Source organism: Phaethon lepturus, unplaced genomic scaffold, assembly GCF_000687285.1.
Source record: "Phaethon lepturus isolate BGI_N335 unplaced genomic scaffold, ASM68728v1 scaffold16408, whole genome shotgun sequence".
Classification (NCBI taxonomy): Eukaryota; Metazoa; Chordata; class Aves; order Phaethontiformes; family Phaethontidae; genus Phaethon; species Phaethon lepturus.
Genome location: NW_010558451.1, coordinates 6,488 through 30,155, shown reverse-complemented (window position 1 = coordinate 30,155; position 23,668 = coordinate 6,488). Strand labels below are relative to the sequence as shown.

The 23,668-nt window shown below is 43.3% G+C and overlaps 1 protein-coding gene across 1 annotated transcript; it reads left to right on the top strand.

The window, feature by feature from the left end:
• Positions 1-3,559: 3,559 nt before the first annotated feature.
• Positions 3,560-23,444, top strand: BFSP2 (beaded filament structural protein 2, phakinin). The gene is given in 8 exon segments (XM_010293073.1): positions 3,560-3,801; positions 3,803-4,100; positions 12,411-12,493; positions 14,388-14,544; positions 16,938-17,099; positions 21,562-21,693; positions 22,171-22,391; positions 23,195-23,444. Coding segments are annotated over 8 exon segments (1,209 nt in total). The 5' UTR covers positions 3,560-3,649; the 3' UTR covers positions 23,199-23,444.
• The last annotated feature ends 224 nt before the right edge of the window (positions 23,445-23,668 follow it).

Genomic DNA, 23,668 nt, shown 5'->3' with positions numbered 1-23,668 from the left:
ATTCCTGCTTGATGACCATCCCTTCTACTGTAAAATTACTTCAGTCACCCCTGTTCTTTAGACTGCCAAGCTAGAATACAAACCAGACAGGACCATCCCGGTTGCCAGAAGTGGTCTGTACGACTCACGTGCCAGTCTCCTATCCTTTGTGTGACTCCAGCAGTGCCTGAGCACCTACTGGGATGAGTCCTCCAGAGTCTCCCTTCCAGTTGAACCCAACTGGGGTTTGCAGGGGGAGAGCAGGGAAGCTGGGCTACAGTGGGATGATAAAAAACCCTGATGCACGCATGGGATCCAGGGCCACATAAGACATGGGCAAACCCCTCTGGGTAGTAATGTTGCCCCATGACTTTGTTATGTGTTACCTTCTTCAGACTTAAACAGGAGATCCAAGTTCCAGTTTGAGCTCCAAAAGTGTTTCACAGGAGCAAGGACCAGAATGACCTTTTTTTCCTGTGTAAATCATAGAATAATAGAATAGTTTGGGTTGGAAGGGACCTTAATCTAGTCCAACCCCCCTGCAATAAGCAGGGACATCTTCAACTAGATCAGGTTGCTCAGAGCCCCATCCAACCCGTCCTTGAATGTATCCAGGGATGGGGCATCTACCACCTCTCTGGGCAACCTGTGCCAGCGTTTCACCAAATATCCTAACCACACGATACGCTGGATTCAAAGCTGCTCTGCTCCAGTCCAATGAGTCCTTAATTATTTCCTGCAGAACAAACAGCCTCAAAAGAAGGTGTGTAGAGTGTTCCCTTCAAAGGAACAGCAACCTCCTTTAAATTTATCAGAAATGCTGAAATCTAGTGACTAGGGACTCCCACCAACTGAAGCTGTGGCTTTACACATTTCCACTTCCTCACTGTTTTATTTATCTTGTGTGCTTATATTGTTAGTGCCATTGAATCAAGTTTCCTCATACCCCCTGCTCTTCTCTCAGACTTTCCTTCCTCCTTTAGGAACGAAAATGCAGTGTTTTGGAGCGAAGTGGCATTTCAGTCCTACCCAGTTAAGCACTAGATTGCAGGCTGTAATAGTGTTAGGGGAATAGTAGGGGTGAACAAAGCTTAAAAGATGGATTAAAAATAGTTTGTTACAAGGAGAGGCTAACATGGAACATGGAATGACTTTGCCTAAATCAATGCTGTCTCTTTGAGTAACCCAGAACTGTTACTGTGGGACCAATTTTCAGTTTTGCTTCTCAAATTGCCTTTTTTGTATCGTTCGGCAAGTGAAACAGCCTCCATCCTTTGAGGTCTCGGCCGTCCTCTCCCCACTTCTGGCCATCAGTCCTTGTACATTATTTTCTACCTTCATTCCTCACTTCATCAGGAGCAGGCTGTGAGACAGCAGGGAGTTTACCCCCTTTCCAGATGGCTGCTCCGTGCCACTGGCTGCTCAGGTTTATTGCTTGGTTGCGTAAAAGGGAAGTTTGAGCAGGACAGGGTTGGTGTAGCATCATTAACCATATGCCTTGTTCAAGGTGAGCAACGGCTGCTACCAGGAAAAGGAATTATAGCAGCAGCACATCTGGTCCGGCTGTTCCCACCTGCCAGCAATGTTCTGGTGGCTGTGGTTAGTCAGAGCGACCTGACAACTTTACTAAATGATGGCTGGAGTTGGACCAAGACGTGGCTCCTCCTGGGATGGGGGGGCCATAGAGGCATTGTTGCCCCTCCTTCCTCCTTGTCCCACACATGCACTTCTACTGCACCAAGGCACAAATCTAAATGCGGGCCACAGGCTTCCTAAAATTAGAAAATTGTAATGTTACAGGGGCTCTTCTAGATATCTGACTTTCTGCTCAGAATCAGAGAGTAATGCATGGCTTCCCTACGAGGTGAGCGGGGCATGCAGGAAGATGTGGCTGTGTATGGACATGGATGGGAACTCTGGGAATATATATTTTCACCATGGGATAAATGCTATACAATATGATATCTGCAGTCCTCATGATCAAATATGAAACAGCCTCCTGGAAATCACTAGTTGATTTATACAGTAAAAACTTCCTAGGGTCTTGCCAAGAGCAAAAGGAATCCCATGAGGATCTTCAACTTCTATTTCAACAGGAAGATGGAAAAAGAGAATGAGGTTACAGATAACTAAATTCAGTTCTTTGCAAAAAAGTCCATATTTTTACATTTGTTTTCTGTACATGGTACAGAAAACAAATTTTGGGTTTTTGGTTTTTTTTGTTTTGTGTGGGTTTTTGGGGGGGTTTTGTCCCCAAAAATACCTTTTGCAAGGCATTTTTTTTTTTATTTGACACAGAGCAAATACACTGAAAATGTTATGTAAGAAATACTGGAGGATTCCTCTCATTTAGCCAGCACAATTTGCTTGGTAATCTAAATGCAGAATGCCTAGAAACTAGCCAAAATATTTGCAAAGCTGTGAGATGCTGTGCTATTCCCAGGCTTCACACAACCAGGAAACAGTGACCCGACTGTAGGCAGTCTCACAGTTCTCAAACTTAAAAAGAATAAGCAAAACAAACTCCAGCCGCAAACCAGGATTCAGCACCCTCGGAAGACAGGGATTTCTGATTGTGTTCCATCTCGCCAAAGACTCACCGCTGCCCCTGTACAAGCCTACGCTGCATTAGGGCGATGCCCAACATCAGCACATTGCAGGCATGCCTACAAAGATGCGCACACGCTAACGCTATGCTAGAACAAGTCTGGCATCCTGGTTGTGAAGCATCCCTGTGTGTCGGTAGAAAAAGCTATAGCTAATGTTGTATAGCAAAGGATCCTACTGTACCATGCATGTGTCCCACTTACGTACCTACAAACTACCCACCTGATCACTAGTCGCTATGGAGCAGTGACATAAAAAGAAGAGCTGGGGAAAACTCCCCCATATCCTGCAATAAGTCTCGGGGATTGCCTTTTTCTTTCAGTTCACAGTTGCCTGACTTTGTCCCCACATTATGCAAAGGGAAATGGGCCCTTGTTGAACAGACCGGGTGCAGTTGGTAACATGACGTTAAACCGACTGAGCAGGGGTAGATGTGAGGGTGTGTGTCCATAGTTAAAATCTGCTGGGTTTGGGGCAACGTGCCTTGGTTGGGTGGTGAAGTCAAAGCACAGAGAAATCCAGAAGCTGCAATGGGGCTGAGGGAGCATTCGAGGCTCTGCGGCAGCAAAAGGCTGGCTCGGCTTGGCCAGCTCCTCAAAACTTTGGGTTTTGCTAACTTTAGGTAATGTCTTGCTGGAGGAGACTCTGTCTGGAGCAAGCATGGGTGTGAACGGCCAACGTGTTTGTAATGTACGCCTAGATACCTGCAGGCATAAGGGCAGGAAATCATCTGGGTGTCAGCGTAGAAAACACCACTGGTATTTTAACACGTACTGAATCCCCATCCTGCTGTCCCTGTAAACACCATTGTGCTTTTCATCTGCCACATTTGCAGCAGCAGCAGCCCGGAGATTTCCCCTGAAATGGGATTGCTGACCCAGCGGCCACCCAGACAATGTGACGGGCGCTCCCGGGCAGCACAAAGCCCCCCTTCCAGAAAGCCGTCGCACAAAGCCGAAACCCTGCACGAGCCCCAACCTGCTGGGCTTGGCACATCCCTCCCGCCAGTGCGGGGCAAGGCGGCCAGGCTGAGCGTCGGTGCTCGGCGGGCCGGAGCAGCAGCATGCCCTTGCCGAGGCGCCGGTCATCCTTCTTGGGGCAGCAGCCCTCTTCCTCCGCGGCCGAAAGCTCAGGGCCATCCGGCCGCCGGGTGAGCGTCGGGGGAGGAGTGAGCCTGTCGAGACCCCCTGGCGTCTATGTGGGCACCGTCCCCACCCGTGAGCAGCTTGGGCACCAGAGTGTCCCGCAGAGCCCTGGGCATCAGCAGCGTCTTCCTCCAGGGTCTGCGCAGCTCCTCTGCCGCCGTGCCCCTGGCCCCGGGGCTGGAGAAGGGCAGGGGTCTCTCCTATGAGAGCCTGAATGGCTGCTTGGTGGAGTACATCGAGAAGGTGCGAGCTCTAGAGCAGGTCAACCAGGAGCTGGAAGAGCACATCAGAGTCTACCTGGACAAGAAAGCAGCCAGCGTGGGCAGCTGGGGAGCGCTGCGGGAGAACTGGGAGGCTATTTACCATCAGGTGAGCGCTGGGGCGCTGTCGGCAGCTGGGGGGACGGGGGGAGCCTCACGAGTCATTAGCAACCCTGAGCAACGAGGGTTGATGCTGATGATGAATGCTGCCTGATTTCAAGGCGTGGTGCCCTAGACGGTTGTAAATCTATCTTCATGATAATTAGCATTATTGTTTCACAGTGTGTTGTGGAAAATGCCTATTAAGCAGGAGAATTGCCTCAGGCATCCTGCGCACGGGGGCGACTGAAATGCACCCCAAGGCGCGATAGTCCAGGCTGATGAAAATGGGTGATTTTTTATTGTTTTGGGTTTTTTTTCTTGGTTGTGGTTATTACACTGAGCATCAAAATTATTAAAAGAAAACTGCTAGTACTGAATTTGTTTATCCCTCAACATGATATCATTACAAGCATATTGGTTTTTTTTTTAATTAGCAATTCAGATTTTTACTTTATCCCCGCGTTTCCTTAATCACATTTTCAAAAGCTCTACTTATTTAAAGATAATAATTGCATGTCTACAAATGAGTGACTCCTTCCTTTCCCTTTGTCACTGCCCCACCATCCCTTACTCCCACTTTCTTTGTACAGCACAGGCTGCAGGTTCTCCGGGAAAGTGCTTACTGGGGGGGTGCAAAATGGTGTTTGCATTAACCTCATGGACAAGAAACAGTTCCTTTTGCTGACCAGTAAGACCAATAAGGCTTTGCTGGCTGATGTCCTGCTTACAGGGAACATGGGGTCTGTTCCCCGAGGTTTCAGTGCACCTTGCAAGTCCCAGCTTCTCGACTCCAGTGGGAGCCCCGAAGAGCTGGAGCCCGGCATCTCGCACATCTCTTCCTGTCAGCGCTTGTGCAGGTGTAGAAAATGCTGTCGGCGAGTCTTCAGGAAGCCTCAAAGACAACTTTAAGTTCGTGGGGACGATTGCGTGTTTTACCTTGGAATGGCCAGAGTTTCACCTGTGGTGTAGGAAAAGGGGTGTATTTTTACAGTGCGCTGCATTTTTCGGGCACGTTTTCACCCAGAAGACTACAAATGCGGTCTGAACCCCAAACGCAGCAGCATAAGCTGTTGTACAAAGACCATGTCTGCAGAAATGCCCAGTTAAGCACCTATTTTTAAAGTTATCTTTTTGCATTGGTAAATGACATTGCTGCCACTAATCCTGTAGAGCTTCCTGAAGGGACTGGCTGCCGAAGGCAATGGGTGCTCTGAACCCAGAGTGCTTATGAAAAGTGACACCCTCAAACCTGTCGTCTCGCTGAGGCAGATGGGGACTTTGATGTGAGATGGGGGTAATGCTTTGCAGCCACCACCCCGTGTTTTCCAGATGAGTGTCCTATTTTGCAGTTGTAGACCCCACCTGTAAAACCTACCGGGGCTTATGGCTTAGACCAAAAAAGTAGAAATGTAGGTACTTTAGGAAGGACTGTTTGATTTTTTCTTTATATGAAACCCCAACACTGTCATGCAGATGAACCTACTCATGTAATAACTTTTCATCCAAATTGCTTTCCTTTAAAGCTTTTTTATATTGTCATCCTGCCACCTTGCCTCTACCTCCCTTTCTTATGAGTAAATAAGAGCAGCTCACAATGAAATCTAGCTTGAATATTGGGCTCTTCCTATATAAAATCAGAAAAATAAAGCTATGTAGTAAAAGCATTTGCAAGTATCATAGAAAATAAGAGAACAAGATTAGCATCGTCCATGTCTATTTAACCATCAAAACACATTAGAGAATACATAAAGTTTTCCGAATTACTTCAATTAAATCAATAAAAGAGGCATCACTTAGTGGGTTTTGACTTTCTCAGATGTAATCTGACCTGTTATGTACAATTCTGACTAACAGGCTTCTTTGCTTTTTTTATATTAAGCATCTAACCAAAAATGAAAGTAGGACCTTATCCAGCACAAACACTGATTAACTCATTCATCCAGGGGCTAATTGGCAAAAGCGTGCCAGCATCAGCACTGAAACTGTCACACTTGTTAAATAACATCAAAATCAGTTGCCGCAGAATTGGCTGCAACTGCACGAAGTCAGTACCCTCCTGCCATGACGTGTCCCAGCAGGAAAAGTAAAAGGTATTCAGGAGTCAGTTGTAACAAAAATGAGAGATACCTGGCAGATATATTTCTAGATGTAATTTTTGGAAATATATTTAGATTTTCTGTAGATGTCCACATCCGCCTTTAATGTTACATATGCTTTTTTCAGCCTCCTGCAATATCTGGGGTTTCATTTTGATTCCTGACCAGCCCCATGCATTCAGCCGGGAGGGATGCCTGGGCAGCCACAAACCCCTTGGTGCCCGTTGCATGAAGCAGCTGTGAAAGCCTTGGGGTGGAAAGCCAGTTGAGCTGCCACCCGTTTTAACCTCAATGCCTACAACAGGAACAGATTTTGAACAAGAAGCAGCAAAGAAAAATACACAATTGGGTGTGGAGGATCTAGACAGGAGCCCCTTCCTCCTGCCCTACTAGTAAGAAGACAAGGATGCGGCCATGTAGGACTCTCCTGGTCCCAAAACCAGAAATGTGATGGGCCCATCTCTTCAGTGGGGTAGGAGAGATCGCAGCAGACCAGAGGTCCTGTTTCCCTCCTGCCCTTCCTGGGATGTATTCCGGCACCCCACATTTCAGGTAGTTTTCCTCCCAGGGATGACGACTGGGTGCCAGCATTTCTGCCAGACACAGAGCTAGGGGGAAAAAGGTGGCAATGAGTGACTTGGAGGGTATGAATGGAGGGTCCCTCAGGGGAAAAAAAAACCCCGTGTTTCATTGCAATTGTCAGAGCTCTTACTGCAGCAGGGAATCACTGACAGGAGCTGAGTGATGGGAAGCCACTATCCAGCTCACAGTATTAATTATCTGCCTGGGCAGTTGGCTTTTAGCAGAGCAGGTGGACATGCAGTAATTGGGACAGTCGCAAAATGGGAGGATTTTTGCAGGAAACGAGGGAAATGAAAAATCCTTGTGGAGAGGAATTCATGTGACAGAAATACAAATTCATCTCATTTTACCCTGTGCATACTCCTTGTCTCCAAGCGTCATCCTAGTCTTCTTGCGCAAAAATCTATCTCTAATCAAATGTGTCTCTGCTGCGGAATATGAGGTTGTTTGTAATGGCAATTCCTTCCCATGGAGCAGGGCAGCACCTGGGAAAAGTGGACACTTGAAATAATCTCAGCGAGTTTACAGAGAGGAGAGGGTAGCTCAGCCTCCGTGACGGTTCAATTACAGCTGCATGGGAGCCACAGAGATTTATTTTATCTATGAGATGGTGCATAGCGCAGTTCAGATCACAGGAGTAAACAGAAAAGCAGAAGAAGGAATAAACATCCTGGACGAATTTTATTATTGCTGTGACTCCCGTGCATGGTTGGGAGCATTTGAAAGATCACCGGAGTTTTCTACAGAGATACTTTTATTTGCACCTGGCTTTACTGTCAGAGTTTACTCAGTGTTAATATTAAGCCTGGAGAATATACAGGACTGACAGCCCGAGGAATCGCCGCATTTGGACTTGCACCCAGTAATTTATTTGCTGCAAGGCCAGGAGAGCCGCTGAGTATTATCTGTAACAGACTCTAACGCAGCACAGTGTGTGATTAGTGTCTGTAAACGAGTGAAATAGCATCCTACTACAAATGTAAGGGCACAACAAACTCCCACAAAATGGCACAGAGCTTGGTCAACCGCCATACAGAGGATGGCAATAAATTAGTTTTAATTATGTCCTCTCAGCCACCTCCGAGAGCGTAACCTTGGACTACTGTCACAAACAGCTGTGACGTGGGGATGAGCTTTTCTCCTTGTGCTTAGGCAACATTACATTTTTACAGATCGTTTCTTTAGGAGGTATATCCTGCTTTGAGAACCAGGCATTCTTTGATGCAGTCCTGTTTAGGTATAAAATATTTGATGTATAAATGAAGTCGTGTTTTCCTGAATGCAGCAGAAATTGGCAAAGGACCCATCAGTCTTCCCCGCCTCCCTCCAGCTATTACCTTTCCCAAGGCGATGCAGCAAATGCCACTCTTGCTACCTTTGAGTTTTCCTCCTTCAGACTCTGAGAAGGGGTTCAACACTGAAAACATGACCAAAAGCATTACGAGTTTACTGCTTGGCATCTGAACAGCAGGCACTGGGTTGCATGCTTTCTGCCTGATTTAGCCGTGAATTAAAATGTGTTGGAGGCAATGGCCTGATATCAACCATTTCCTTCTGTGTGTGGAAGTAAAGACTAGACCAGCATCTTCTGATCTTTCTCCACGGAGGCATCATTTGCTTTAAGTGAACTTAAAAGACAGATAATTTTCCATTACATGAATTATGAAACCATGAAATTCATTATCACAGGCTGCACCTGAGGCCACAAACTTAGGAGCATTCAGAGAGGGATTAGGGGTTTGTGAGAATAGCAAAACTATACAAAGCTATTGACAAAGCACGGCTAAGAATTTGAAAGGTGTAGTAAATCTTGCAATTCCAAACTTGGTCAAAAAATCAAAAGTTGCCAGCCACCAGGGATAAGTTCTCCCTGTAAGTGTCTGCACATCACACTTTATCAAAGCTGGAGTTAGCAAAGTCCCCTGAAGCAGCTGTTTTTCCTTGTTGCCAGTAAATGGGCCAGTAAGTTGATGAAGGTCTTGGTAAGATTTTTTTGCTAAAAATTAGTATCGTGTTTTCATGTCCATAAAATCACAGTGAAATCAAAGAAAACTGTTGCTGCTGCTTTCTATTATATCACAAATATTCAGTGTCAACTCAAGAACTGAAAAAAAAATCATGTTCAAAAGGAGTATACGCATCACAGATGTACGTGCTGAGAGACAATATATGACTTAAAGGAGCTATTATTAGTAACAATACTTGCATTTTTATAACATTTCCCATCTTGGCAGTTTAAGTGCCACACGAGCATCAGTGAATTAAGGCTCCCAGAAGCCCTGTGAGGCAGGACAGCGCTTGCAGCATTGCAAAGAAGGGTGTCTCCTAGACTGCTGCATCATGAGTTTTAGTATGTGTGTCAGCAAAGTGGCTGCAAATCCTCTCACTAATGCTGAGTGTTTGCATCCGGCTGTCGATTATTAGGAGAATTAAATCAAACAAAAGAGCCACTAGGTGGAAGTCTCTCATCTCTTCTTCTGAAGCCTAGGAAAGGACTTCCACAGCTTATGCAAATCAGAGAGAATTTTTCAGGAAACCTGGTTTCTACAAAGAAACTACCTGTCGTTATTTATCCTTCAGGTTCACTGTTGGATTTAAACTGTACACAGCTGATTTCCAGGACACCTGAAAGGCTAATGCATGCTGGCTCCCAATACAATGCTCACCCCTGAAGCCTTCCAAACTTCAGACTTTTTATACCATTTTTACTTAGACAGCACATTTCAGGTTTGTGTGCACTTTTGGAAAGCCCTGCACCTTCTCACTGAACATTTGGCACTAGCTGCCGGTCTACAAAGAGGGGAGTTGGGTATTGACTAAGTCCTCAGCACTATGATACCAGGCTTCTGGTACAGACATCTGCTATGGGGCAGGTAAAAAAGAAGTCACCTCAAATGCCTCAATAAAACCACAAGATTACTACTGAAAAGCACTTTTAAAGAACAGTTTGTCTCTGTACAGAGGCAGAAATCCAGGCAGCATCGAATCATCAGCTATTCCCTGCTTCTGCTTTCGTTGCGGCCCAAAAGCCATTTTACACTGGATTCAGTCCCTAAACTATCCATTAACATACCTCTGCGTGACACTGTGCAGCTCACAGGATTTAATGCTACTTTTGCTCATGGGATGTTCCCAAATCCCTCAAAGACATCCATTTTCATCAGACTTCAGGTCAGATATTGTAACTGTGGAGACTTGCTGCCGGAGGCAAATCATGGGGCAGCGTTTCTGCTCCCTGATTGGAGTAATGAAAAAAAATAAAAGCTTCTCTGATGATCCATACATGTACAAGTTGGCAGGAAGGCAAAACGCAATGATTTCTGTAGGAAAAAAAGAAAGAAAAAAAAAAGAAGGGAGAAAAAGAAAAAAAAAAAGAAAAAAGGGAAAGAAAGAAAAAGAAGAAGAAGATTCCAATGAGGCGAAGAGTAAATTTTCTAAATGTTCGGAGGAAAAAAAAATTCAGAGCTTGGGTCAAAGAACTGCCTCTGCCTCCATGCTACTGCCATGTAAAAACTAAATGTCTTTTCTCCATCTTTCAGGAGAAACTCAGGTCCTGCAAGGGGACCCGGGGACAGCACAGCAGCATGGCCCCAAAGTCCTGGCTCTGCCCAGCCACTCTGAAATGCCACAGAAGAGATGACCCAGGGGCTGGGGTGTTAGGCCAGTGCTGGTAAAGCGGGGTTGCAAAGAAGCAGGGAGAAGGAAACAAGGGGTTAAATGATGAAGAAGAACCAGTTCTGTGTGCAAGAGAGCACATAAAGGTCTTCTGTACTTGTGTGCCGTGAGATACCGTCTCTTTGCCTACACCTGTGGCTTTCATAACATCTCTGACTCCTGCACATTTGCTGCACGCTCTAATTTTCTCATGCCTAAACTGGGGCTGTTTTTCCCCAGTGGGGGCATTCACAGGACTTCTCTGTCTAGATACTATTTTCATGAAACATGTTGGAACCACATCTCTCTGAGATGGCCTGTCCCTCTATCCGATCGGTTGGAATTGGCCAAGAAATCCCACAGTTATTAAAGAAAAAATTGGCTGCCTCTGCAATGGCAGGAGCTCTGTTTCCTTTGGAAGCCAAGCTGAGCTGGAGCTGGCAGGAACGGAGCTCCAGCCTCAGGCTTCCAGCCATAGCCACTTTCTCTTTTCTTCCTAATAGAAGGTGAGAAGTAAGCAAACCACTCAGTTTAACTCTTGTGCCTCCCCAGATTTAAAATACGTAGAGTGCTTTTAACTTTATGATCCAATAAGGGGAATAGGTTATTCCTCCAGATGTCTTGTTATCAGATGCCTTCACATATTTCGTATTTGTTTGTCCAAGAATTTGTAAGACATTTAGAACAGTAAGCTACTTTTCACGAGGATGAATGTTAATTACCATGTAGAAATGCTTCAGCCTTGCATGTCCACCTCCACCCCATCACCAAGCAGCAAACCAAAAAGCAGATAGGACTATACTAAGGCAACGATCCCACTTACAATACTTGAGATAACTTGTCTGGACGCAGCCTTGATGTCTCCACATTGCATGGCCTGCTTCACCTTGGGGGAGCAGAATGCTTCGGGGGATTTGCAATCTCATTTAGTCGCAGACTTAATTATCTAAAGAAAGATTCCTGCTTCAAGAACTCTCCTGGCCTGCTTAAAAACCTGGTCTTATTCATGCAGTGGTTTAGTTTCAACTGCAAATCAACATACGTATCTCCTGAAAAAGACCAAAGAGATGTTCAGTTTAGCTCCTCCAGAGCGATGGCACGGACCATGAGATGGCTGGAGTCCCCAGATAGTTATTTGCAGAGATGATTGCTCTAATCCTGGTACCAAATTCAGCATGTCTTCGGTCAGCTCCATAGCTCAGTGCTCATGTGACTCCAGGGCAGGCAGTGGTCTTTTTTTACCTTTCTATCATTTTATGTAACCTTCTTGAATCACAACAGGCTGCTATGTCACAACCCTTTCAGGTTTGTTTACCCCTCAAGTACCTCCTGGGTATTAAAGATACCCCCAGAGCCATAGCAATGATACCACAGTCTTATTTGCACAATCTTTCCAAAGCATTTCACATTCAGTGTAATAATCTTTGAAGACTGCCTGCTCCTCAGGTCTCGTATCTATCGCAAGAGCTTACACGATCCCATCAGAGAAGAAAAACGACGCCCTGGGAGCTGAGGACGGCTCGCAGGCGGCATGAGCAACAAGTATTCCTTGGCTCACTGAAGAGGACAACCCTGAAGAGGACTACTGATATGGGAAGTAGAATAGGAACTGCATAAGTGCTACTTAAACTGTATCTAGAAAATATAAGTGGGACTTAAATGATGAACGTACCTTGTGCACAGTAATGAATTTTAACCCTTGCGGCCAGCTGACAATCAGAATAAATGTGTTTCCACAAGAAGATGAATGCTTAGGAGCAATGAACAGTTTGATGACAAATTGCAGCCCATTTGCAGAAAATTTGTGAATTTATATGTACAAAATTAATTGATTAAATTACTGGAATGAGTCACTTGAAGAGCCTTAGACTAAAAGATGATTTTCAGAATAAAAGCTATACATCTGCTTAAGGTACATGAACAGTGCATGTAGCTGATGTGCTGAAGATCTTCATTGCTTGAGCTCTGTTGTCTCTTTCTTCTAGGTGGGTGAAGCAGTTCTTGAAAATGCTCGGCTTATGCTGCACACAGAGAACATTCAAGCCTGTGCTGAAGATTTTAAAGACAGGTAGTCTTGTGGTGGCACCTAGCTGACCACTTTCTTTGAAACTTTGCCTTTGCAGACACTTACTCTGTAGGGGAGTAATGCTTAGTGAGTAGAATGGGCTCATTCTTTTAAGTTGAAGATCCAACCACTTGACTTGGGAGGGGTTTTGTAACAGCAAGATAATTATGATGTTAGCATTATTTTGGAATATTTTGAAGATTTATAGTAACAAAAATGTGGACTAGCAAAATTACTTAAGCTATTCTTTGATATAGAGGCATCGATCTCATACTGAGAGGTCAGTATTCATTCAAATTTGGGTTGACATTTCATAAAGGCAAATATTCATGTTACTATTAGTTTTAATTTGCAGTGCCACACAAGTGGTTTTGGAAGTAAAAATCATTCTACTGCAGCAGCTGAAAAGCTAAAACTGTACCACTGCAAACATCAGTGTGGATACATTAGATAAGAAAACAGAAATGGGCTGCACTGATTTTCCTTGTCTTTACTGAGAGGAATGAATAATAAAAGATCTTAAATACTGACAAACTACTTTCTAAACATCTTTCTGTTTGCAAAGCCTAATATTAATGTACATGAGTGCATGGAGCTCTAGAAGGCCTGATGAGCCTTCTAGCTTTTTTTGGTAATGGACTTGTTCATTTACAAATAGCTTTTTGCAAGATCTGACACACAAACTGTGTCTCAAACTAACTGGTTTTTATTGCCTATAATTTTTATCATCCCTTAAACTTCTGTCTCTCTCTCTGGTATTATTTTATTTAATCATATCAAAACGTGTGTTAAACATGGTCTTAGGTTCATCTTTTATTTCAGAAAGGTACAACTCTGAGCTACTCATTTTATGGCAAGCTACACTCATATTTTAAATACTTTTAAAAAAAAAATTTTAAATGTCAGCTGACTTGGACAAGCAGTTTACATAACAAAAACAATGTCAAATCAATCCACTGCATAGTAAAAGCTCCTAATTCTCACTGGGATCAGCTGCCACTTTCCCGAGCTGTTGAACTCCCAGCAACAAAGGTGGCTGTCAAGGGTCAGAGTGCAGGACTTGTTTATGAAGCTGGCTCCCATCTAACTTGTCAACCCCCCATCTAACCTCCCTGGCCACCAGGTCCCCAGGTTGGCTGGGTTTAACACAAAAGCCTCCCACCCAAAGAGATTCATCACGCAACCCAGCCACATTTTCAATTAAAAGCCTAAAATGAAAAGGTACAAACGAAAGCGAATCAAGCAGCGCTGTAGACAAGCAACTGCCTGCCACAATTTTCCCTACCATTACAGCCATGGTTTAGAAATAAGCCATTTGCTTTAACAGTGATTCTAGTTGACAAACCAACCACTCAGGTTTCCTATTTATTTTGATACTACTAGGATTTGGTCTTAAGGATGGGCTGGGACCCTGGAACATAGATCAGACTTCCATCAGCATGTTCATTAGTAAAAGTAATGTTCGATGCACACGTGTTTTCTTTAACTATAGCTCTGAAAAGTTTTTATGTAGACGAATGAGCAGTTATTCTCATTTTACAGCAAAGCAAATAGAGAAAAAGCTGCTCACAGTCATACTGTATGTAAGTATCACATCTAGCAAGAGACCACATACCTCTCTGTGCTTATTCAGGAATCCTATCAGGCTGATAACCACCGTAGCGCAGACTGCCAACTTGGCCTGTTTTATTACACTTAGAATTAATGACAAGGTACTTCAGGCAGTTAATTTCAAGTATAGCAAGACAAGGTGAGAGCAAAATATATCTTCTGCTTTTCTGTGCCTCTGCCTGGGACACATGAGCTAATTAGCACAATGGTGTCATTTTAAAAAAATGCAGGTGTTTCTTGCTGAGCTGTGCTGTATTAAGGTTTGTTGGGGTTTTTTTCTCTGTAGGTATGAAAATGAGCAGCCATTCAGAAAAGCAGTGGAAGATGAAATTAATTCCCTATATAAAGTGATTGATGATGCTAATTTAACTAAAATGGATCTGGAAAGTCAGATAGAGAGCATGAAAGAAGAATTAACTTTGCTGTCAAAGAACCACGAAGAAGTAAGTCCAGACTCGGGACACTGCAAAGCCAGTGTGTGCCTGTTTCATCCAGTTGGTATCATACATCTAGTGCAAAGCAAGCATTAAAAAGCTCCAGTTGCCATGCCTAGGTGGGGGACACTCCTGAAAACTGCTCCTGTTTCTTTCTTCTCCGTTAACTTAAAGTACTAACCTCTGAGGCATGATTAAATTACTTACATTTAAGTTTTAACTCTTTCTCATATGATAAATATGACATGGAAGAGATGTCATCACTTCATTTCTTGCTAGACACCACATGATGGTCATGGGGTTGCACAGTCATGTATGTGGGCATCCCAACAGTGAGGTCTGATTCTCAGCCAGAGATGTAAAGAGAAAATGTGTGTGCAGGGAACAAGTGCTGGTCCTGCTGCACTAATGCTGAGCATTAACCAGGTACTTTTGAAAATAACCTGCTTGGCTTAGCAAGCCGCTCCAGTTCCCAAAAATGAGTCTCTCCTGAGCAACACACCACTGAAGCAAGTCACAAGGACAGGCAGCTAGAAGGGAAGCCCATTATTACCCAATTTTGCAATACTTTCCCACTTATTCATTACATTCACTGGCACTATTTGCATGAAGGTAGTTTATTCCCTTCAGCAAGGTTTTCAGGATTGGACCCAAATCAGCATCTTTACTGACAGGGGCTCTAATATGGAGCTACTACTAATCCCACATAAGGGACAGCAAGCAATTGTGCTGATGCCTCAAAAGTAAAAGAGAGCTTGAACTGAGATGGCTCACGGAAGCAAGGCACTATCCTACCTTACATTTCTTACAAGTTATTTCTCCAACCACAAGATTTCAGCAACATTGGCAGGCATGTGGAGACTTGGCTTGCCAAGATGAGGTTGCTTCAACCCTTCCCTACTTTCATGAGTCTAATCCCAAGGCTGGCATTTTGCAGAAAATAATCAGGAGCTTCGTCACCACTGCATGGCATGAAAAAATGGAAGTTGTTTTAGATAAGAGGGAAAACAGAAAGCTGACAGAAATACCCCTTTAAATACCTCTACGTATTGCAATGATTGCTTTGAAACTAGAAGAGCTGGCATTGGTGCTGTTCTCTGCCTGTATATATGGCATAATGAGAACACCACCTTTCCAACACGTCCTCTCACTCTGCATTTAGCCAGCGAGGAGCCCTTGCAGGGTGGAAGGATGCTCCTTTCTTTACCCATTGGGAGTATCTGAGCATTCACAGAACCACCTCAGCACAGACCTCGTTATCCCATGGCAGCAGCATCAGGGGAAGCTGCTCAAGAGAAGTCACAGAATAAAGGCTGGAAGCAACTACTGCAATTACTCCAGCTGAGCTCTGGCAAAATAAAGTCCCAAGACTTTCCTGTACTCATTCAAATCTTTCTTTCCTCCAGTGTCCCCACTAGGAAATCCATGTCAAGTCTTTTTGAAGCTTTTGTGAACTTGGAGTGGGCACATCTTGAGGCTTTCGTTCTTCCAGGTTCATAATTCCCATCCATTTTTTTCCACTATTGTCACTGTCAGGGGCCACTTCTTACAAATGTAATTCCCTGATGCTTTTACACTTTTTTTGTTTATGCCAATAACACATATAAACACATTGATGTAAAAGGATTGTGGTGCCAGATAGTTCAGATGCATGTGCAAATCTCATTTGTTCTTGTGCTCCTGAACACAATATACAACTGATACGCTACCTTTAAGTGTGCAAATTCTAGACAGACTAATTCTCTACCACTTACAGGTTTCTGGAGCACTTATATGTAATGAAGAAACATAATGATGTCACGGAGAAGGAGAGTGCTCTTTATCTAACATGCACATGCATAAAAGCATACATGTGGCTCATACAAGCTGCGAGGCTGTAGAGCTCCTGCTGTTTTGCACAACTTTTATCGCCCAGTAGATGCATGTCTATGTTATTGCGTGGTGCAGCAGAGAAGGAAGAGCAGGGTTTGATGTGCTGTAAGCTGTTACTTCCTTGACCCAAAGTACATATTGCAGCTTTACTGGCAATACAGTTGTGGTGAGTTTGGGTCCCAGGTATGCAGTGTGCATGTGTCAAGCTCTGACTGCTGGAGAAACTTGCCACTGTGAGAGGGCTGCTCCAGGCAGTGCCTCAGTGCAGGGCTTCAGCCTCCTTTCCACCAAGGGGGAAACCTCTTCCAGCATCTGAGATCTGCAGCAAGACTCCTCATGCAGAAATAAGGCAAATCCACATCTGAAAAAGAAACCCTCCAATGCACTGAATCATTCATGTAGAGACACTATGTGGGACCAAACTTAATTTCTCTGTTTGTGGCACCAAAAGAGCTCTTGCTCAAGCCTCTCTGAACCTGCCATTCAATTGACCAGTTCACTTTCTTCTATGTCTGTTATTTTTGTTCAAGGATGTGAAGGTATTATACAAGCAGCTTGCTGGATCTCAGCTAGAAGAACTTGATGTTCCCCTGGGAAGTGGCCTCGATGACATACTGGAAAAAATCAGAATCCACTGGGAAAGAGACATTGAAAAGAATCGCGCTGAGACAGGTGCTCTGCTCCGTACCAAGGTAAGCGCTCTGTAACGCAGTCCAACATCACAGGGTTTAAAGCAAACAGAAAATTGTCTAATACTCTGCAGTAACTTTGTGGGTTGGGTGTTTGTCTTTTTCTTGAAACAAAAAGATGGTAAAAATGTAAAGAATTTTGGTCCAAGTCCATGGGAAAATACACTCATAAATATTGGTGGCTTTCTTGGGATGCACAGAGTTAAACAGTGGTGAAAATGGCCCTGCTGATATCACAGGTATCTGTGGGAGCCTTTTAAGGGCTCTGAAATGGTGGCTAAGAAAAACAAACTTAATTAGTTGATACCTTCTGTGTAGAATAAGCCACAGGCACTACCCTTCTTACTAGGGCTGCTCCTCCACTGAACAATTTACAGGGGTCTATAAATCAAAAGGGCAAAACACATCGCTTTACACTAATTATACATTATCCTATACATTAGCAGCCATCTCATTCTGAGTTGGCTATTACAGCAGAGCATAGCACAGCAAATCATAACTACAGCTGTGCTATAGAAATATTTAGCAAAAATATATCCCCCTGTGCTCCATGGTACAGAGATGCCATGAGAGGAGTAGGGGGTAGTGAAGGCAAAAAGCAAGAAAAAAAGCAAGAAATATGTTTGCAAAGATATATGCAAGTTCTGAGTAGGTGTAAAGTAAAAGTCTCATCTCAAAGTAAAGATGAGAAATCCTGTGACAACAGGGATACCAAAGGTGCTAGGGAATGTATACGAAGCCAACTAGAGGAGTTTATCCCAGAGGTCCCATCAGTTTTATGAGCGTGCCAGACTGTTACTAAGCAAAGTTTTCATCAGGTTAGCCTACGAGGGCCTGATTTTCAGCTCGTTCAGGCCAAAGGAAGTCAGTGACACAGTAATAAACTACATGAGCCCAAAGAGTACCTCCACACAAAGCATATGCAGCCCTGAAAAGTCAGAGGATCCTCAGTAACCTCCTAAGCTTTTCCCAGAAAATCTGTTCCTGGCCCCCTGCCAGGTTTCAGCAAAATCTGCATTACTCTGATGGCACCAAATTCTTCAGTGTCCCCCCTTTCCTGTCCTGCTTGTTCCGCCTCCTCCTCCTTCTGTGCAAACACACCCTCACAGCTTCATTCTTCCCATTTCTTTCATACCTTCAATATCTGGTCTTTCAGCTGCTAAGAAATATCGTTTTGGGAGAAAACTGCCAGCTCATACTAGGCTGATCACTGGATCCCACTATCGTGTCTTTGATACCTAACCCATCCCTAAGTGGCTATCCTAGTCTAAAGTCTTACTTAAGTTGTTCCTGTTTTGGTTTGTTTTTTTAATGGAAGAATCAGAGTGTCACTGATTCCTGGAAAGATCACTTCTGATTCTGAGCAGGTTCTGGTATGACATTCTAGGGGTTTTTGTCCCCAGATATACCTCTCATTAAATGCAGATGATACAGTTTTGTATCTCAGATCTATTCAGATTATTACTATTTATACAGATAACAAGAGTTCAGCTTTTTTCAGCTAAGCTTGTGGACTTATGTGGCTAAGCGGCACCGTTTGGTTATCCACACTGTGAAAAAATTGCCCTTACTCTTTTGTGACATGAGAGGAAGAAGAGCACTTCCCTCTTCTCCTTCACTCCTCATTACTAGTTTCTTCAATCTCTCTCTCTGAGGTTTTCCTTGGTCTCTAATATTTTAATTTCCTTTCTCTGCACCCGCTCTTGGGCGTAGTTGTGACCAGGTGAGACCAAGGTATTTCAAATGATGTCCTAGCACTGACTTAGACATCAGGGCAGTATTTTTGTTATTTTCTACCTTAATTCCCTTGCCTCATTTGCTTTGTCTTCTGACTAGACTTGCAGTCTTGGCTAGATTTTTCATGGGTATTCAGGCACCAAAACATACCAATTTACATTTATACCTAACAGGGTTTCATATGGGACTTTTTTAGATGAGTAAGTAACCTCAAAATTCGAGTCCATTAGTTTGACCTCTGCACTTTTTTGTCCATAATGCTCAAAACCTTTCCCTGAATGGACACAAGTGATTTAAATCCTGTTTAATATTTTCCCCTGAGAAATGCTTTACTTAATGATGTGGTGCTGTTCATTCATGTGGTTTGATTCCACACATCCACCCCTGCTCATTGCTAATCTGTATTGTGTTCTGCCATACATAAATCCTTCCAGATCATGATTCATCCCCAAGGTAGTAAACCTTGAGCATCAAGCTATTAAGCTTCTGTCATAATGGAACTGGACCTTAATCCTCCTCTTCATGTTCTGTCTCTTAACTAACGGTTGATCCATGGCAATGCTCTGCCCCGAGACCATGATTACACAGCTTCCTCTGTTGTGTTGTCCCCTACACTAGATCTTGGAAAAGGTTTTGAAAAATCTGTTGAATTATGTCACTTGTTTCTCCCTTCTTTTCTACTTTGCTAACACGTTCCCAGAGCTCTTAGGAGCTTATTAAAGCCACTTTCCTTCTGCAGATATCATGCTGATCAGACCCTGGATCTTGGTGTTCTATCCCTAATCATCCTTTAATTATCTTGATTCCATGAAAAACAGACTAATGAGAGATTCTGCACTCTTGCACAATGCCTGGCTCAGAACTGTATAGACATGCTTGAAATCTACACATTCCTAGGAAACTCAGGCACCAAAATGATAAAGATCTAGGAGTATGATTTCATCCTGTCTTTCCATTAATCCAGTTGTTTGTGGGCACCACAATTCAGTATAACCTTTCCTTTGTGGAGCATCTCAGGAATAGGAAGAGCAGAGCTCCCAGAAAATACAAATTGCCTAGTGAAAAGGGCACAAAGACTACAACTGCACTTCTCTACAGAAGGAACACCAAAGCTGAGGCCAAGTGTCATGCTCAGCAGCACCCTCTACATGGACCCTTAGGGCAACTCAGCTGGTAGTCCTGGAAGGAAGATGGGGAAGCCTTGCGTGTACCAAAAGCTTTAGAGCTCATGCTGTGTCATCCTCAGTATTTAGGGCCTGATGGGGCCACCTCCATCTACTCCGTCTGCCTGTTTACATCACTACTGTCAGGTAGCTATGACAGCGTCAAGTTACTGCTGGAGGAGTTTCAACATCACCTGTGGTGAGGGCAAGTGGGATTTATAGGTAGCATTTGGGCCATCAGCAGTGTAAATGTGAATGAGAAATGCCAGGCTTCATGTAATGGGTGTAGGCTACAAATATAGATGCAAAAGCACCCTTCCTGCCCTATGCATCTCTCTAAAAACAGGAATTTATAGTCCTCGGTACCATAATAATGTGCAGACTACACTCTCAACACAACTTAGGAGACACTAATTACTCCAGAGTGGCAGATCACTAGGCTGAGTTCGCTAGGACTAGCGATGAGGGATTATGGCTCTCTGAAGCACAAGCCCCTATAAAGTATTTCTGGAAAATACAGGCTCTGTGCAATTTGCTGGAAAGGACAGTTTTGGTGTTTGGACCAAAACTCAGCCCTCTGCAACACAGGTTCATTAATCCTAAATTCTGTTTGAGACTTAACTGGTACTTAAATGACACATTCATCTTTGCTGACCTTTTGCACCTGAGATTACTTCATTCACAATGACCAAGGCGTGGGGTTCACATGATGGTACCAAATAAAATTATAAAAATTATTTCTGGTGTAAGGTCCCAGATCTTTTAACATTTGATCTTACGTTTTAAATAAAAGAATGCATAATCAGAAAAGTAAGACAGGGTCAAGGTTAATTTTCAGAGTGGAAAGGAAGTATTTTGCATAGTTTAACTTTAGCATCAACCAGAAGAAATGCAGATTTTGACTGAAGAACCGTATGTGTTAGAGAGCCCAGAGCTCTGGATTCAAAGCCTTGATCTCAGCCCTCATTAAAAAGTATAGAGTTTTTATTTTTACTAAGGTACCTTCCACTTCACCTATTTTCAAGGAGCCTGAACTAAACACATATAAAAACTCACAAGAAACAAAAGCATAAAATTGCATAATATCTTATTTCAATTAACAGAAGTTATGTTTTTGACCTCTGTGATATGACTTGCTTCCTGACTCAGAATCCTATGTGAAAAATCAAGGTCTGAATACTTCTGAAATCCAACAGACTAAGTGAAAGCACTCAACTTTTAAAAAAATATTATAGTATAGCAACAAAATGAAGAATCACAGCAATGTTTCCTTTTTATAGGTCATTTTAAATGTACTAGTATGAACGCTGAACAGCTTTTGTTAACATAGATAAAATACATACACCTATACGTATAGGCCATTTTACAATAAATGCATAGAAAATATGATAATTTTGACACTAAAAAGTATCCAGAATTGTTCAACTGAGGGTTTTAATATACAAGAATCAAAGTTAAAGTCAGAATTGCCACAAACTCTGAAAATATTAACTGTCAGTTTGGTATGTAAGGAAACTAAAATATAATTTGAGTAGGCTGTGATGACAGTTACAATCTTTTACCAGCAACAGGCTGAAACAACAGCTGCCGTGCGAACCCAGGAGGAAGAGCTGGTGGAGGGCCTCAGAACCGAGTTCCATGAAACTGCCTGCAAAATACAGAGCTTGCAAGCAGAAACTGAATCTTTGAGAACCTTGGTAAGTAGTGGTGAGATTTCAATGGTATAATCTGTGCGAATTCAACATGCCTTCTGAGGAAAACATTCCCATCTCGGGATGCAGGCTTAAGAATAAATCCTGTTTTCCAGTAGATACTGTTTCCAGAGATGCCAGACATTTCTGGGCTCTTCTTGACTGATGTGGTGCACTAAGTGTAACACATTTGACTTGGGCCCCAAATTTCAATCTTCAGTGTCTTCAAACTCAATAATTTAACTGAGATCGGTGGGTGAGTAGTATGCTACAACGTGAAGAATATCTGCGCCTTGTAACAAAAGCAGTTCAACGTTTGTAATGATAACATACATTTTTCAAAGTATCTAAAGAAAGGAATTCTCCAAATATTACATCTCCACTTAAGTATATTCAGTGGAGATATTGGCCAAACGTGAATAAAAATTACTATGAGGTACACAAAACCTGACTGTTTTAACGTCTGCTGTCCTGCCCTTACAGAAGAGGGGTCTGGAGAACTCTTTATACGACGCCAAGCACTGGCATGACATTGAACTGCAGAACCTAGGCTCTGTCATCTCCAAGCTGGAGGCAGAAATGGGAGAAATCAAAGTAGAAACCGAGCAGCAGCAGCGGGATCGTGAAAATCTGCTGACCAGCAAACAACAGCTGGAGAAAGACATTGCTGCCTATCACTGCCTTCTGGATGGAGAACAAAGCAGGTACTTGTCATTAAAAGCAAGTGTGCCACGAAGATGGAGAACACGTGGTCCCTGGGAAGGGGTTGCAAGGTTGCTGGAAGGACTAGGTGGTTCTCATGTTTCATCCGGCTGGGTGGTAGATGGTGAGGTTTGGAGAAGCTGCCAAAGGGGGAAAACACCCCAAATCCATCTGTGCAAAGATTCCTGATATTGGAGATGGACGGCTTCCAGCACTGGTGCGGAAGGACAGGGTTTAGGAATATGCCAGTATCAGCCTCACTTCCCTAAAGATTTTAGATCTGAGATTAAAAAGCTATGACAGCATCTAGGGGGTATATTAGTAGCTGCAAAGCAGCTGTGCTGTTGTTTCTTGGGTACATTATGACTGACTTCCTCCTTCCACTATACAGTCCAAATATTAAAGCTGTGATCCTGGGGAAGCTCCCTTTCTAAGCACACAAGTTGCACCCAAAGTCCGAGGACAGAATCTGGCCCACTGACTGTGCCTTTTATGAAGAGGCATAGTTCAGACTCTTAACATTTGTCCTCCAGGAATAACCTGAAAACTCCTTTACAGCGACTGGGTTGCTGTGTTGGGCTTTTTTAAGATCCTTAATCACCGTTAGTCATGGAACCTCTGAGAATCTGATCCATAGATGTTGGCTTGTTCTTCTGCTCAGGTCAAGGAGAACTTTTTTTTTATAGTCAGAACCTGATGAAGTTGATGAGATTTCACCAGCTGAACTGAAGATAGTTTTTGCTTCAGCAATTCTCCTATTTGTAGTAGTGACCAATTTTCTTTTTTTTTTTTTTTCCACTTTCAGCTGATTATGAAACTCCCATCCCATACAAGATCATTGTCATTAAAGCAAAAGAAGATGTCACTGCCAATTATGTTCGTGGAAGCTAAAAACCCATCAAAGCAGCCTGCTTTATTCAGTTTGATTCAACAATCGAAGTAGGTTGTAGCTTGAACAACTTTATTAGACCCTCCTCATGTAATTGCTTTGCTTACAGATTTCAATTTACTCATGTTGTTAAAATTATAATAAAAATAAAAAATATCAGGTTTTTTGTTTGATTTTTTTTCCCTTCCAGTATTTTTTGTAATTGCTGATGGGGATTGGATTAAGAATACAGGCCCTCCACTTTCCAGCAAGTAAACTCTTTCTTTTTATGGTACAAATTTATCAAGACTGAACTACCCCTCCACTGTGCACACAGCAAGCGCTCTGTTGTGTCACAGGACCACCAGCTTACTAGTCTGAAATCTAATTCAAATAATGCTGAAGCAGTTA